Source organism: Eubalaena glacialis, chromosome 1 (genome assembly GCF_028564815.1).
Source record: "Eubalaena glacialis isolate mEubGla1 chromosome 1, mEubGla1.1.hap2.+ XY, whole genome shotgun sequence".
In the NCBI taxonomy this organism is placed as follows: Eukaryota; Metazoa; Chordata; class Mammalia; order Artiodactyla; family Balaenidae; genus Eubalaena; species Eubalaena glacialis.
Window position 1 is genome coordinate 221,210,082 of NC_083716.1, and position 11,525 is coordinate 221,221,606.

Genomic DNA, 11,525 nt, shown 5'->3' on the forward strand with positions numbered 1-11,525 from the left:
GGAACCCAGGCGAGGGCAGAGCCAGGGCAGTGGAGAGCCGGGGCCCTGCTGTCCCCGCACAGTGGAGGTACCATGCCCTCACCGGTCAGGTCACCAGACATCGCCAGAAGCCCTGCAGTGCTGGCTGCGGCAACTCCCTGACACTCAGAGGAAAGCCCAGGCTGGGGGAGCAACACCTGTCCCCCACAGCCATGTGAGTAGCTACCCCCCTCTCCCCCTTCCCCACCTGGCCCCCGGGGCCACACCTGGAGACCTCGGCCCCAGATCCTGCAGAGGCCATTGCACCCAGCCCGAGCCACCAGAGCCTCCGGGTTGTGCGGGTCACACAGCCAGCATACCCATAAGACTGCTGGGAAGTCGCCCCGGCGGCTGACCCTGCCTTTCTCGCTGCTCTGTTGGAGGTAGGGTGGGAGACTCACTCCAGTGAAGAGCTGGGAGCTCCAGCCCATGGCTCCAGAGTCCAGGTTTGAAGTAACGGACTCTGAGGTCTCCTGGGGTTTAATAAAGTTGACAGTGCAGAGATGAAGGGGAACAGAAACTGGAGGGCTGCTGGAGAGGCAAAGATGTTCCCAGCAGACGGCACTGGGGGAGGTTGAGGAAGAAGAAACAGAAGCTGAGGGTAAAGGGGTGCAGCAGCTTGGGGGACCTGAGGGGAGCTGGGGATAGAAGACGCAACATCTCCTGTGCTCAGGGTGGCCATGGGGCCCTCTGATCCTCTGACCCGGGGGAGGGGGCAAGTAGGAATCCTTTCCTTCTTGACTTTAATCCTAGCAACAGCGGCTGCTCCCCTTGACAGAAGCAGGAGTTCCCACAGGGCCCAGGACCCCTCCCCTGTGCCCCATCCCTATGATGTGGCAGTGGGGACAGGGCATGGGAGGACTGGGACAGGTCAGAGCCACAGAGAGGCCAGGCCCTGCCCAGCGGCTCCTCCTCCCTCTCTGGGCTCGCTTCAGCCCTCTGCCGCTGGCATCTGCACATTCACTGCCAACCCTCCCCCCTCCCAGCAACTCCTCCCCTCCTCCAGTTCCCAGGAAAGGCCCTGTTGCTAGAGTGGTAGGGACGCGTCAAGTTTATGGGCTGGAAGTCCTACCCGGAGGCTGCTCACTGAGGTGTAACTGGTGACAAGGCGGATGGAGGGGAGGTGCAAGGGACCGGGCAACCCCTTGCTGCCACCCATTGCCCTGGCCTCGTCACTAACTCAGTGAGCCCTGCCTCAGGGTGACTTCTGCCCCTACCTCCACCCCGAATCCTTAGCAACCTACCACCTCTTAATGCTCGGGTGCCGACCAGCCTGCGAGCATCTGAAGACAGGGACCGCCCTCCTTCATTTAGCACCCACCCCGAGTCCCTTGTCCCGGCTCTGGCCCCAGCCCGAAGGAGGCCATCACCTGTTGGCTGGCCAGAGGACCACTACACACCAGCCAGACCCTATCCTATCCTTTCAGCTAATTTGTTAGAGGCCTCACCTGGTGGAGGCAGGGATGGTCAAAATGCTTTGGGGATGGGTGGGTCCACTTTTCAGCCTAAACAGAGGCATAAACACAGCTGCCCAGAGAGGACCAGACAGATAACAGAAATGGGCGAAGGGGCTGGGTGGGGACTGTGGGAGCTGTCTGAAGACTCCAGCTGGTTGCTACCCTACAGGCAGGACCTGATTTTTTTTAAGCCAAAAATATGAATGTTTATGTAAATTTTAATTGGCAATTCATTGGAGGAAAAATGTGTATCAGCAAGCAGGTTATGGCCCACAGTCTGTTGGTCTGCAACCTCTGGATTAATGTGCAGCCTTGCCGAGAGGACAGTGACCTGCAGCCCCACCCTAACTCCGGTCGCCCCATCTTCCATCTAGGCATGCCCGCTGCTGCTCCAGGCCTCCCCCATCCCCAGGCCCAAGATGACACCCAACAGCACCAGGGAGATGCCCAGCCCCATTCCCGCAGGGGCCCTGGGGCTCTCCCTGGCCCTGGCAAGCCTCATCGTCGCTGCCAACCTGTTCCTGGCCCTGGGCATCGCCAGGGACCACCGCCTGCGCAGCCCACCCGCTGGCTGCTTCTTCCTGAGCCTGCTGCTGGCCGGGCTGCTCACCGGGCTGGCGCTGCCCGCGCTGCCAGGCCTGTGGAACCAGAGCCGCCGGGGCTACTGGTCCTGCCTCTTCCTCTACTTGGCTCCCAATTTCTCCTTCCTCTCCCTGCTTGCCAACCTCCTGCTGGTGCACGGGGAGCGCTACATGGCAGTGCTGCGGCCTCTGCGGCCCCGCGGGAGCACCCGGATGGCCCTGCTCCTCACCTGGGCTGGCCCCCTGCTCTTTGCCAGCCTGCCTGCCCTAGGCTGGAACCACTGGGCCCCTGGGGCCAACTGCAGCTCCCAGGCTGTCTTCCCAGCCCCCTACCTCTACCTCGAAGTCTATGGGCTCCTGCTGCCCGCCGTGGGCGCTGCCGCCCTTCTCTCGGTCCGCGTGCTGGCCACCGCCCGCCGTCAGCTGCAGGACATCCGCCGGCTGGAGCGGGCCGTGTGCCGCGGCGCGCCCTCAGCCCTGGCCCGCGCCCTCACCTGGCGGCAGGCCAGGGCACAGGCTGGAGCCACGTTGCTCTTCGGGCTGTGCTGGGGGCCCTACGTGGCCACCCTGCTCCTCTCCGTCCTGGCCTATGAGCAGCGCCCGCCGCTGGGGCCTGGAACTCTGCTGTCCCTCATCTCCCTGGGCAGCGCCAGTGCGGCGGCCGTGCCCGTGGCCATGGGGCTGGGTGATCAGCGCTACACGGCCCCCTGGAGGGCGGCCGCCCAGAGGTGGCTCCAGGTGCTGCGGGGAAGACCCCAGGGCAGTCCTGGACCCAGCCCCGCCTACCACACCAGCAACCAAAGCAGCATGGACCTCGACTTGAACTAGAGGAAGGGCCTCTGCTCGTTCCTACTAGAAGCATCCATCCATCTTGGCCACCAAGCCCATCTCCACTTATCCCCACACCTCTGGATCAGAGACCCTGCCCCTATATGACCCCACCCTGACTGAATAAAGCTTCCCTGGCTCCCAGCTTATGGTTATCTCATTCCATGTCTTAGCAAGGGAGGGACAGGTGAGCAACTGCAGAAAGAACCTAGAGGATCCAGGGAGATTCCAGTTCCAGACAGGCAGGCAGCTGTAGGTGAGGATGCTGCTGCCTGAGGGGGTGAGCTGAGGCACCTTGAGATCCAGCAGGTGTGGCAGGGAGCCTCACCCTGACACGCCCCCCACTGGTTCCTCCTCATGTCCGGCCACCACAAAATCCACACAGACACGTCTCTGGGAAGTATATTTTATTTACATTTTTAAAATCTGTTAACTAATATCTCTTCCTCCTTTCCGCCCCCAGAGACTTGGGAAGGGAAAGAACGGGAACTTCAAAGACCTACTCCCCACATACAAATACACACCCCCATGGCTCACACCAGCAAAGGAGGTGAAAGAGAAAGAGGTCTGAACCTCCCTCTGAAGGGCCTGCCAGGTCTGGGCGAGGACTACGAGGGACAGGGCGGGAAGGCGGGGCCCGAGGGGTGGGTCTCTTAGGAGAAGAAAGGGACAGAGAGGGGGCAAGTCAGTCTGAAGTGGTTGGAAAGTGAGTCCGAGGCCCGTCCCCTCCTCTTCCCTCCTACCCTACCGCCTCTGCTGATGGGGGTCTCTCTGTGCCCCCTCCACACCAGACACAAAGCAGAGGCTGCAGCCGTTAACGGTCAGGTCTCTGGACACAAAATACTTTTGCTTTGTGGTCTCCTGACGTGGTCACCACCAGGGAGGCATCTCTGTGGACAGAAGACCCAGCTGGGAGGGACTGGAAGACCTCAGGCCCACCCCAGGCCCACCACCCAGGGGCCCTCTGGGGGCCTTCTCCAGCTCATCCTCAACTCCAGACCCCTAGAGCCTGGCGCTGGGCCGACCCACACCCAGTGAACACGCCTGAAGCCAGCAACCAGCAAGGGGATCAGAGGAGAGCCGCCCGCATGGGGGAAGGGGTCCCAGCCCCTGCGCCTGGGGGACGAGATGTGAGGCCGCACCGTCAACGGAAGACGACTCCCGCAGGCCTGCCAGCTCTCCTGCCTCACAGGCAGGCCCAGGCCTTGGGGCCCAGCTGCCCTTAGGCATCGCCCCCTGCACCCTAAGGACCCTGTGACCACCCATGTGCTATTCCCACCTTCCAAATACACAGAGACCCCAGCCCTTGCCCAATTCACTCACTTGCTGAGAGCAAAGTCCAGGATCTCGGCCGTGTGGCCCCGGTAGTCGGTAAGCAGGCGGCCGGTCCGAGCGTCCCAGAGGCGCACGATGCCATCCAGGCTGCAAGTGTAAACCACGGCGGTGCCCGCCTCCCACAGCAGCTGCACGATGCCCGACTGCAGCAGGGTACGGCAGAAGCGGCGTGCGGTCAGGGGCAGGAGAGCCGACAGGCACCTGCTCCCAACTCTCAAGGAAGGAGGGAGGGACCATGGGCCATAGGGAAGGACCAGACAGGAGCCAGGACTGGGGCAGACGCTCCCAGAGACCTGGGATTCCCATGGCCATGGCCATGGCTCCAGGCTGCCTGTACCTGGTGCTGACACTGGTGCCTGAGGGTCTGCGTAGACAGGTCATAGATGGCCAAGGTCCCATCCAGGTAGCCGACAGCTGCCAGAGGCATCCTGGGCAGAGGAGAGTATCACGACAGCTCGTGGAGGGACCTAGACTCGGGGCCCTTTGGTCCTCCCTGGTCCCCCAGCCCAGGCCCCCTCCCCCAAGCCCCCTGCTCTTGTGTCAGGCTGAGGCCCCGCTCACACTCACACACTGCAAAAGCCCAAAGACTCCACGGAGTTGGACTCGCTCTCCTCCCCTTCTCCCAGATTGGGCTGGGAGGCCACGGTCTCGGGTCTGAAAACGCCCACCACCTATGAGCCAGGGGAGAGGATCAGAGAAGAGCCTGGAAACATGGTCCTCTATTAAGAGAAGAAAGGCAGTGGGGCAAGGAGGCTGGGTGAAGAATAAGAGAGGAAGGGGAGGAGACGCGGAAAGCGGAGGGCCCCAGAGCCAGACTCCAGGTCCCACTCACCTTGCCGGTGGTGGCACTGACCAGCTTGGCCTGGCAGTCCACAGAGCCAGTTAGGATCAGGCTGCCGTCCTGGTTGGTGGCAACACAGGTCAGAGGGCCTTGGTGACCCTCGGTCCCTAGGACGAAGTAGAGGAATAAGTCGGATTTCATCCTGTCCCAGGTCTCAGCCCCTGCCTCACAAAGGCCTAGGTTAACACTTTCCCCACCTCAAATACCTTTTAGTACATGGATAGAGTTTCCCTGCTTCAGGTCCCAAACCCGGATGGTGCCATCTTCATAGCCGACCACAGCTCGCTTCCCTAAAGGGCCAGAGATGGAGATGAAGAGAGAAGAACAGATAGCACACTCAGACATATCAGCAGGGGAGGGAGGGGATGGGGGCAAGGAAGTGAGGGAACACACAGTGCCCCAGGGAAGACCCAGTTCCGGGTGGAAAGGGGGAGCTGTCTGCTCTGGGGCCTGGGAGGTCAGTGCTCCCAAGAGCAGGCCTCAGAGTTTGCTGGCGGTGGCCCAGGAGGGAGCCAGGGAGACGCGTAACCCTGGTCCCCACCTCTCTGCACTCAGGAAAGCTGCTCTCACCATCAGGGAGGACTCGGCCACAGGTGGCTGGGCAGTTGGGGCCCTGGAAGGTCTTGCAGTCACCATTCGGGACCTTCCACATCCAGGTGTTGCCATCAGCCGTGCCCGCCAGTAGGACAGGTGCCCGAGAGTGCCACTCCATCCACTGGGCAGAGACAAAGGCTCAACAGGGAGGCCCCTCACCCCATCTCCCCTAGGAGTCTGCCCCATGAGCTCTGCCAAGCTTTCCCCGCTTCTGAGTCAGCAGGGACATCCCAGGGAATGGGCCTAGACATTCTTGCTGTACTCTGGGAGTGTACTGGCTCAGAGCTGGCTTGGTCTGCTCAAGGTGGCACGGACCTCCAAGGTCTCACCCCTCCCCCGGCCCTCAGAGTTGAATCCCACTCTGATGATCTCACCTCCAGATCTCCTGCTTCAAAAGACCAGACCTCCTCCTTGGTGTCCACCTGCCACACTTTTAAGAGGCCACTCATGTCCCCTGTGGCCACTAGGGTAGAGTCGTGGCTGAAACCAGCACAAGTCACAGAGTCTTTATGGCCTGCAAAGAAGAGTGGGCAGAAAGAGAAGAGAACATCAGGGTACCTGGTGCTGGGGACACAGGACCCAGGTATCTGGCCCCCAGAAAGGACCAGCTGGGGAAAAAAAGGATGGGTCCCAGCAGAACAGGTAACCAAACTCAGAGCTGCTCCAGGAGCCAACATCCCCATGTCTCCCCAGGGGAGACACTGCTGGCCCCCCACTCAACCCAGGCCTATGTCTTCCCCATTCTGTCCGCTCCACATCTCTGTCTGAAATACTCACAGCCTCCTTCCTGCCCCAATTCTCCTTCACTAGTGTCACCTCCTCCCAGGCCTTTCCCTGACTCCCTCAGCCAATCAGTGCCTCCCTCTCCCATGCCCACGACAGACCATGATATTCTTTGGGGCCCTCAGGCCAAGTATAGAGCTGGCAAAACGGGAGTCAATAAATGGCTATTGGATGCACAACCGCTGCAGGCCAGCCCCCTAAGACCTCAAAAGGGGCAGGACCTCACCCAGGCCCACTCACCTGCACACTCAAAGAGCAGTTCCCCATCGCTGAGCCTCCACACAAAGGCTTTGTCATCTTCGCCCCCTGTCACTGCCAAGGTGTTGGTCTTGGGGTCCAGGCTCACACAAAACACAGACGCTGTCCCAAGAGATACTCCATGAGTAAGGAGACGGAGCTCCCACCTAGGGTTCTGTCCTTCGGGACCTTTGGGAAGCCCACCCCCTTCCACCCAAAGTAACACGTCTTTCCTCCTGGAAAAGAAGGGTGCATCCAAGTTCTTCTAAGTTTCAAGCATCAGGTTGTTGGAAAAATCCCTCCCCAAGCTTGCCGAACTCTAAGTCCTTCTCCAGGACAGATCCCCCTTCGGTGCTGTTCCCTTCACCACCCCACACTGATGCCATGGACAAGAGCAAGGTACACGTGCAGCGCTTACAGTTCTCAGCATGGGATGCCACCAGTCTGGGGTCTGAGTGAGCAAAGTGTCATGTTACTGGTTCCTTATTAAGAGCTAATATTTAAGAGGATTATCTAAAACATGCTCCAAAAGGTACTATTACCTGTAATTCACAATAAAGGAACTTTTACCAACGACAACTTTTTAAAAGGAAACTAAAACCCAGAAACATTAATAAAGATCATAAACAGACGAGTAGCTGGGATAGGATTTGAACCCAAGTGTCTCAACTGACTCCAGGAGCCAAGCTCTCCTCCATTCCATCATACTGCCCCCCTACCTGTGAGCTCCTCCAGGGCAAGGCCAGCATTTTCCCACCGCTGTGTCCCTCATAATGCTCCCGACACAGCGGATGGCTGATGCTCAAATGCCCACCTGGATTGAGTTTACGATGGATCTCCTCAGAGACCTACCCGAGTGCAATGCAAAGGTGACCTCGCTATCGTCTGGGCCCTCCATGCTGCCGACCACCCCTTCCTGGGGCTCCAGAACCCAGCCCTCCTCATTGCCCTCTTCTTCTTCCTCTTCATCAAAGTCCACATCTTCCATCTCCTGGGCCAGATCGTCTGCTTTGGGGAGAGGGATAAAAGACGGGGTTCGGCAGGCGGTAAGAGGGATGGGAAGTGCGGGGAGGCTGGGGTGGTCGTGTGGCAAGAGGGCAAGGTGAGGTCAGACAGAAGGGGTGAAGCGGCAGTGAGAGGCGGCAGGGAGGAGGGGGCGTGTGGGACGGAGGACAGGAGAGGTCTGAGGACCTGGGGTTGGCCACGGACCGTGTGGTAAGGGAGGAGCGAGGGAATGATGGGAAGGGGGTGTGTGAGGGGAAGGGCCAGGGGAGGCGTCAGGGGAACCCCCACCCCGGCCAGGCCTGAGAACTAAGTGTAGGGTTGGGGGAGAGGGGAAGGGCGAAGGAGGTCGGTAGGAATGACCGGTGGGGTGGCGGGTGGCGGGTGGTGGGGTAGGGGTGGGGTAGGGTGGGGAGGGGGTGAAGCAGGGGTCAAAGGCTAGGGGTGAGCGCCTCCTGTCCCGTGGCCTGAGGATCGGCAGCTCTCACCCGGGTCCGGCGGACCGGGATCCAGTTCTACCACCTCGATAATCTCTTCATCACCATGGAAGCTTAGGGTCTCCAGTGGAGGGGTGTCAGCGGTGGCCCCGCTTTCCGATTCGGACTCCATGCGGCACAAGCGGCGAACCCACTTCTCTGGGCCCAAACGCCTCCCAGAGTCGGCTCTGCGCGACGACGCGGAACTCGAGCCCCTCCTCTCGGGAGGAAGTAGGCGTAGGCGACTCCCCGGCAGGGAGAGCGACGACCTCTCGACCAATAGCGAAGGGGGTGGGCTGGCTTAACCACCAATCACAGGGCAGAGTTGGGAGACGGGGTCGGAGCGTGGAGAGTAGAACCCAACTCTGCCCGACCTGACTCCGCCCCCAACAGGAGGGCAACAAGCGAGCGTGCGCGCCTCCGGGGGCTCTCCTGGGAATAGTAGTTCGCCCGGGTCTGCTCCGCGGGCTTCTGGGAGATGTAGTTTCCGGTCTGTAGGCTGGACGGGAAGAGCGGGGGAGGCCCCTTACGCAAACTACAATTCCCGGCGGGGAGCGCGGTGAAGGGGGGTGGGATCTGAACATGGCGGCGGTGGTAGCTGCTACGGCGCTGAAGGGCCGGGGGGCGAGAAATGCCCGCGTCCTCCGGGGTAAGGAGAGGGACCCCGGGGAGGGCCGGACTGCAGGGGGCACCCTTTTTTTCACATCCCGCTCGGCGATAGCAGGAGGTCAGGGCTGTCGATTGCTGCCCGCACCCCTCTGCAGGATCTTAAAGAGTCTGGGACCTAAAAGATGCTCTCTAGAGGTCACCCAGTCCATCCCTCAGCCTTCCCGTTACACGACACCTCTGGGGTCTTGCAGCGAAAGGGAGCCCCAAGGAAGCCTTTTAGACTCCCGTGCTCCAGGTGTTTCACACTCACCGCAGTGCAGAGGAAAGAGCCCTGGGCTTCTGGAGGCTTGGGTTCTAGCCCCGGATAATTAGCAGTTTGACCTTGGGCGAAGCAGTTCGTCTCTTGGGGCTTCAGTTTCCTCTTCTATAAAATGAGGGGATGGAGTAGACTACCTTTAAGCTCCCTTCCAGTGCTAACATTCTGCAGTTTGAAAACCATTTCTCGGATTTCCTTCATACGTCTCAATGTGAGCCCCACTGCAGTCCTTCACATCCTGTCGTCTGATGAGATGAAGAACAGCGAAGCTCGCTCTCCTGGCACCAGGGTGATGAGCCCGCAGTGACGTGGAAGTGGCTTTCAAAGGTGCCACCTCGATGGCGATTTTCCCATTTCCCTCTGGACTTTCCCTGGTACTTGTTACTCCAAACTGCAGTCACTCCCCTTCCTCAGATCTCAGCAATTCCTTCCCCGGGCTTTCTTCTCACCTTCTCTTACCTACCTTCCTTGCCTCCATCCACAGGGATTCTCTCAGGAGCCACAGCTAACAAGGCTTCCCAGAACAGGACCCGGGCACTGCAAAGCCACAGCTCCCCAGAGTGCAAGGAGGAGCCTGAGCCCTTATCCCCTGAACTGGAATACATTCCCAGAAAGAGGGGCAAGAACCCAATGAAAGCTGTGGGACTAGCCTGGTGAGTTTTAACTAACCCTTTGCCCACCAGTGGGGAGTGGCACCAGGGGAGGGTGGGACCCAGACACTTCTCCAAGTTTCAGGTGGTGAGCTGAATCCAATGTTGCGGAGACAGAATTGCTGGGTGTGAGGACTGGAATCTCAGAGGACTGGGGCAGGGGAGGGAGTTGGGAAAGTATGTGAGATTGGAGAGATAGTGGGTTTTCTGTGGAGTGAGCTGAACTAATCTGATTCATATTTGGGTCCCTGGCCTCATCCTCTCTTTTGGGAGCTTGGGGCAAGACCCAGTTGAGATTTTAATTGAGATCACGCAAGATTATATTAGTTGTATAGTAGTAGCACCTACAAGGTGTTCAGTGCATTGTTATTTGAATCTAACTCTGATCTTAATACATATTATTGATCAATATTAAAAGAAAAAGAGGGGAAAAATTAACATTTTTTTCCAGCACCTAAGGTGTGCCAGTACTTTACCGTGTAATGTTTTAGTCCTTCTGAGATAAATAGGACATCCCTATTTTACAGAGGAGGGAACTGAGGCTCAGAGCTGGATTCTCACCAGGTCTTGTGATTCCATGACCTTTCCCCACACTGAAGTGCCTCCCACGTAGCAGTTACTCAGATTAAGAAGGGGAGTCTGGAAGGGGGTATGGGGTGGTTTAGGCAGAGGGAATCTTTGCCAACACTTGGAGAGGGAAAGAGGATGGGCTGTCTGGAAAATCTTGCACAGTTGCTACAGCAGGAGATGGCAGGGCTCATGCTGAGGAGTGTCAGGCTAAAGGGGAAAGGAATGACGAGGTGGGCAGAGACCCAACCACACTGGCCCTTTTGTGCCGTGCCTAGGAGTTTGAACTTGGCCAAGAAGTGATAGAGAGCTATTACGAGATTTTGAGCAGGGCAGCGACCTAATCTGATTCGGGTGGGACCCTCCAGCAGCCAGCACAGAGGCTGAATAGGTGCGAGTGGTATTGCAGTGTTCGTGCAATTGATGAGGCTGGAATGAAATTCTCCCCAGCTCCTCTGGCTCAGGCTTGGCCCCTCCCCAAACCCCGTGCACATCTCCCCACCCCTAGGGCCATCGGCTTCCCCTGTGGTATCCTCCTCTTCATCCTCACCAAGCGGGAAGTGGACAAGGACCGTTTGAAGCAGATGAAGGCTCGGCAGAACATGCGGGCATCCAACACGGGCGAGTATGAGAGCCAGAGGTTCAGGGCCTCCTCCCGTCATGCCCCAACTCCTGAAGCTGGGTCCGGGGTGCAGTGGTGAGGAACACTGCAACCCTCCCCTAGACTGTATTGATTGTGGCCTCCAGACTGTCAAGTCCTTTCTGGTCTTTGCCTCTGAGGCCCACCAGAGGGCGCATGAAGCCCAGGCTGCTGCCAGCCCCATCCCCTCCCGAGAAACCAGCCAAAGGGAAATAAAGTTACCGAGTGTTTGAGTGGAAAGGAACCAGGACTGAGTTTGTGAGTCCCTTGGGATGGGAGGGGCCGAGTGTGGGGTTGGTTACTCATGTGTGCTCCCTCTCACAGAAGCCTCAGTGTTCCAGGCTGAATGGTTGGGGAAACCACAGAGACTTAAGTAGAAGCCTAGGCTCAGGCCCTGGGGACCAAGCCCTCAGAGCTGCTGGCCAGGAGGGTGGGGTTCCACTCAGCCTAAACAAATAATAAAGAGAATCAAAGAAGTCGTTCAGGGTGTGGAGTTTAAAAAAGTACTTAATCCTCTTGGCTGAGTCCAAATGACTCAACCTCTCTGGGCCTCAGTTTCCTTGTTCGTTAAGAGGGATTGAACTAGTGATT

The 11,525-nt window shown here is 58.7% G+C and overlaps 3 protein-coding genes across 4 annotated transcripts; 2 read left to right on the top strand and 1 right to left on the bottom strand.

Annotated features, from left to right (window-relative positions):
• On the top strand, positions 1-3,014 carry GPBAR1 (G protein-coupled bile acid receptor 1). Its single transcript, XM_061187270.1, has 2 exons — positions 1-193; positions 1,850-3,014. Exon 2 carries the CDS (start codon positions 1,895-1,897, stop codon positions 2,882-2,884), a length of 990 nt encoding a protein of 329 aa, XP_061043253.1. The 5' UTR covers positions 1-193; positions 1,850-1,894; the 3' UTR covers positions 2,885-3,014.
• A 262-nt stretch (positions 3,015-3,276) lies between these two features.
• AAMP (angio associated migratory cell protein) lies at positions 3,277-8,377 on the bottom strand. 2 transcript variants are annotated; one of them, XM_061204951.1, is made up of 11 exons: positions 8,165-8,377; positions 7,527-7,679; positions 6,678-6,797; positions 6,029-6,168; positions 5,631-5,775; positions 5,267-5,350; positions 5,052-5,167; positions 4,787-4,890; positions 4,557-4,647; positions 4,208-4,362; positions 3,277-3,774 (listed from the first exon to the last, which is right to left on the bottom strand). In XM_061204951.1, the coding sequence occupies exons 1-11, from the start codon at positions 8,283-8,285 to the stop codon at positions 3,699-3,701; spliced, it is 1,305 nt and encodes a 434-aa protein (XP_061060934.1). In that variant the 5' UTR covers positions 8,286-8,377; the 3' UTR covers positions 3,277-3,698. The 2 variants fall into 2 exon arrangements, with proteins under 2 accessions (XP_061060934.1, XP_061060925.1); XM_061204942.1 differs by having other exon boundaries at positions 7,527-7,682.
• Positions 8,378-8,722: 345 nt separating this feature from the next.
• LOC133089103 (probable hydrolase PNKD) lies at positions 8,723-11,178 on the top strand. Its single transcript, XM_061187311.1, has 3 exons — positions 8,723-8,801; positions 9,562-9,730; positions 10,803-11,178. Exons 1-3 carry the CDS (start codon positions 8,735-8,737, stop codon positions 10,993-10,995), a joined length of 429 nt encoding a protein of 142 aa, XP_061043294.1. The 5' UTR covers positions 8,723-8,734; the 3' UTR covers positions 10,996-11,178.
• Positions 11,179-11,525: the final 347 nt, after the last annotated feature.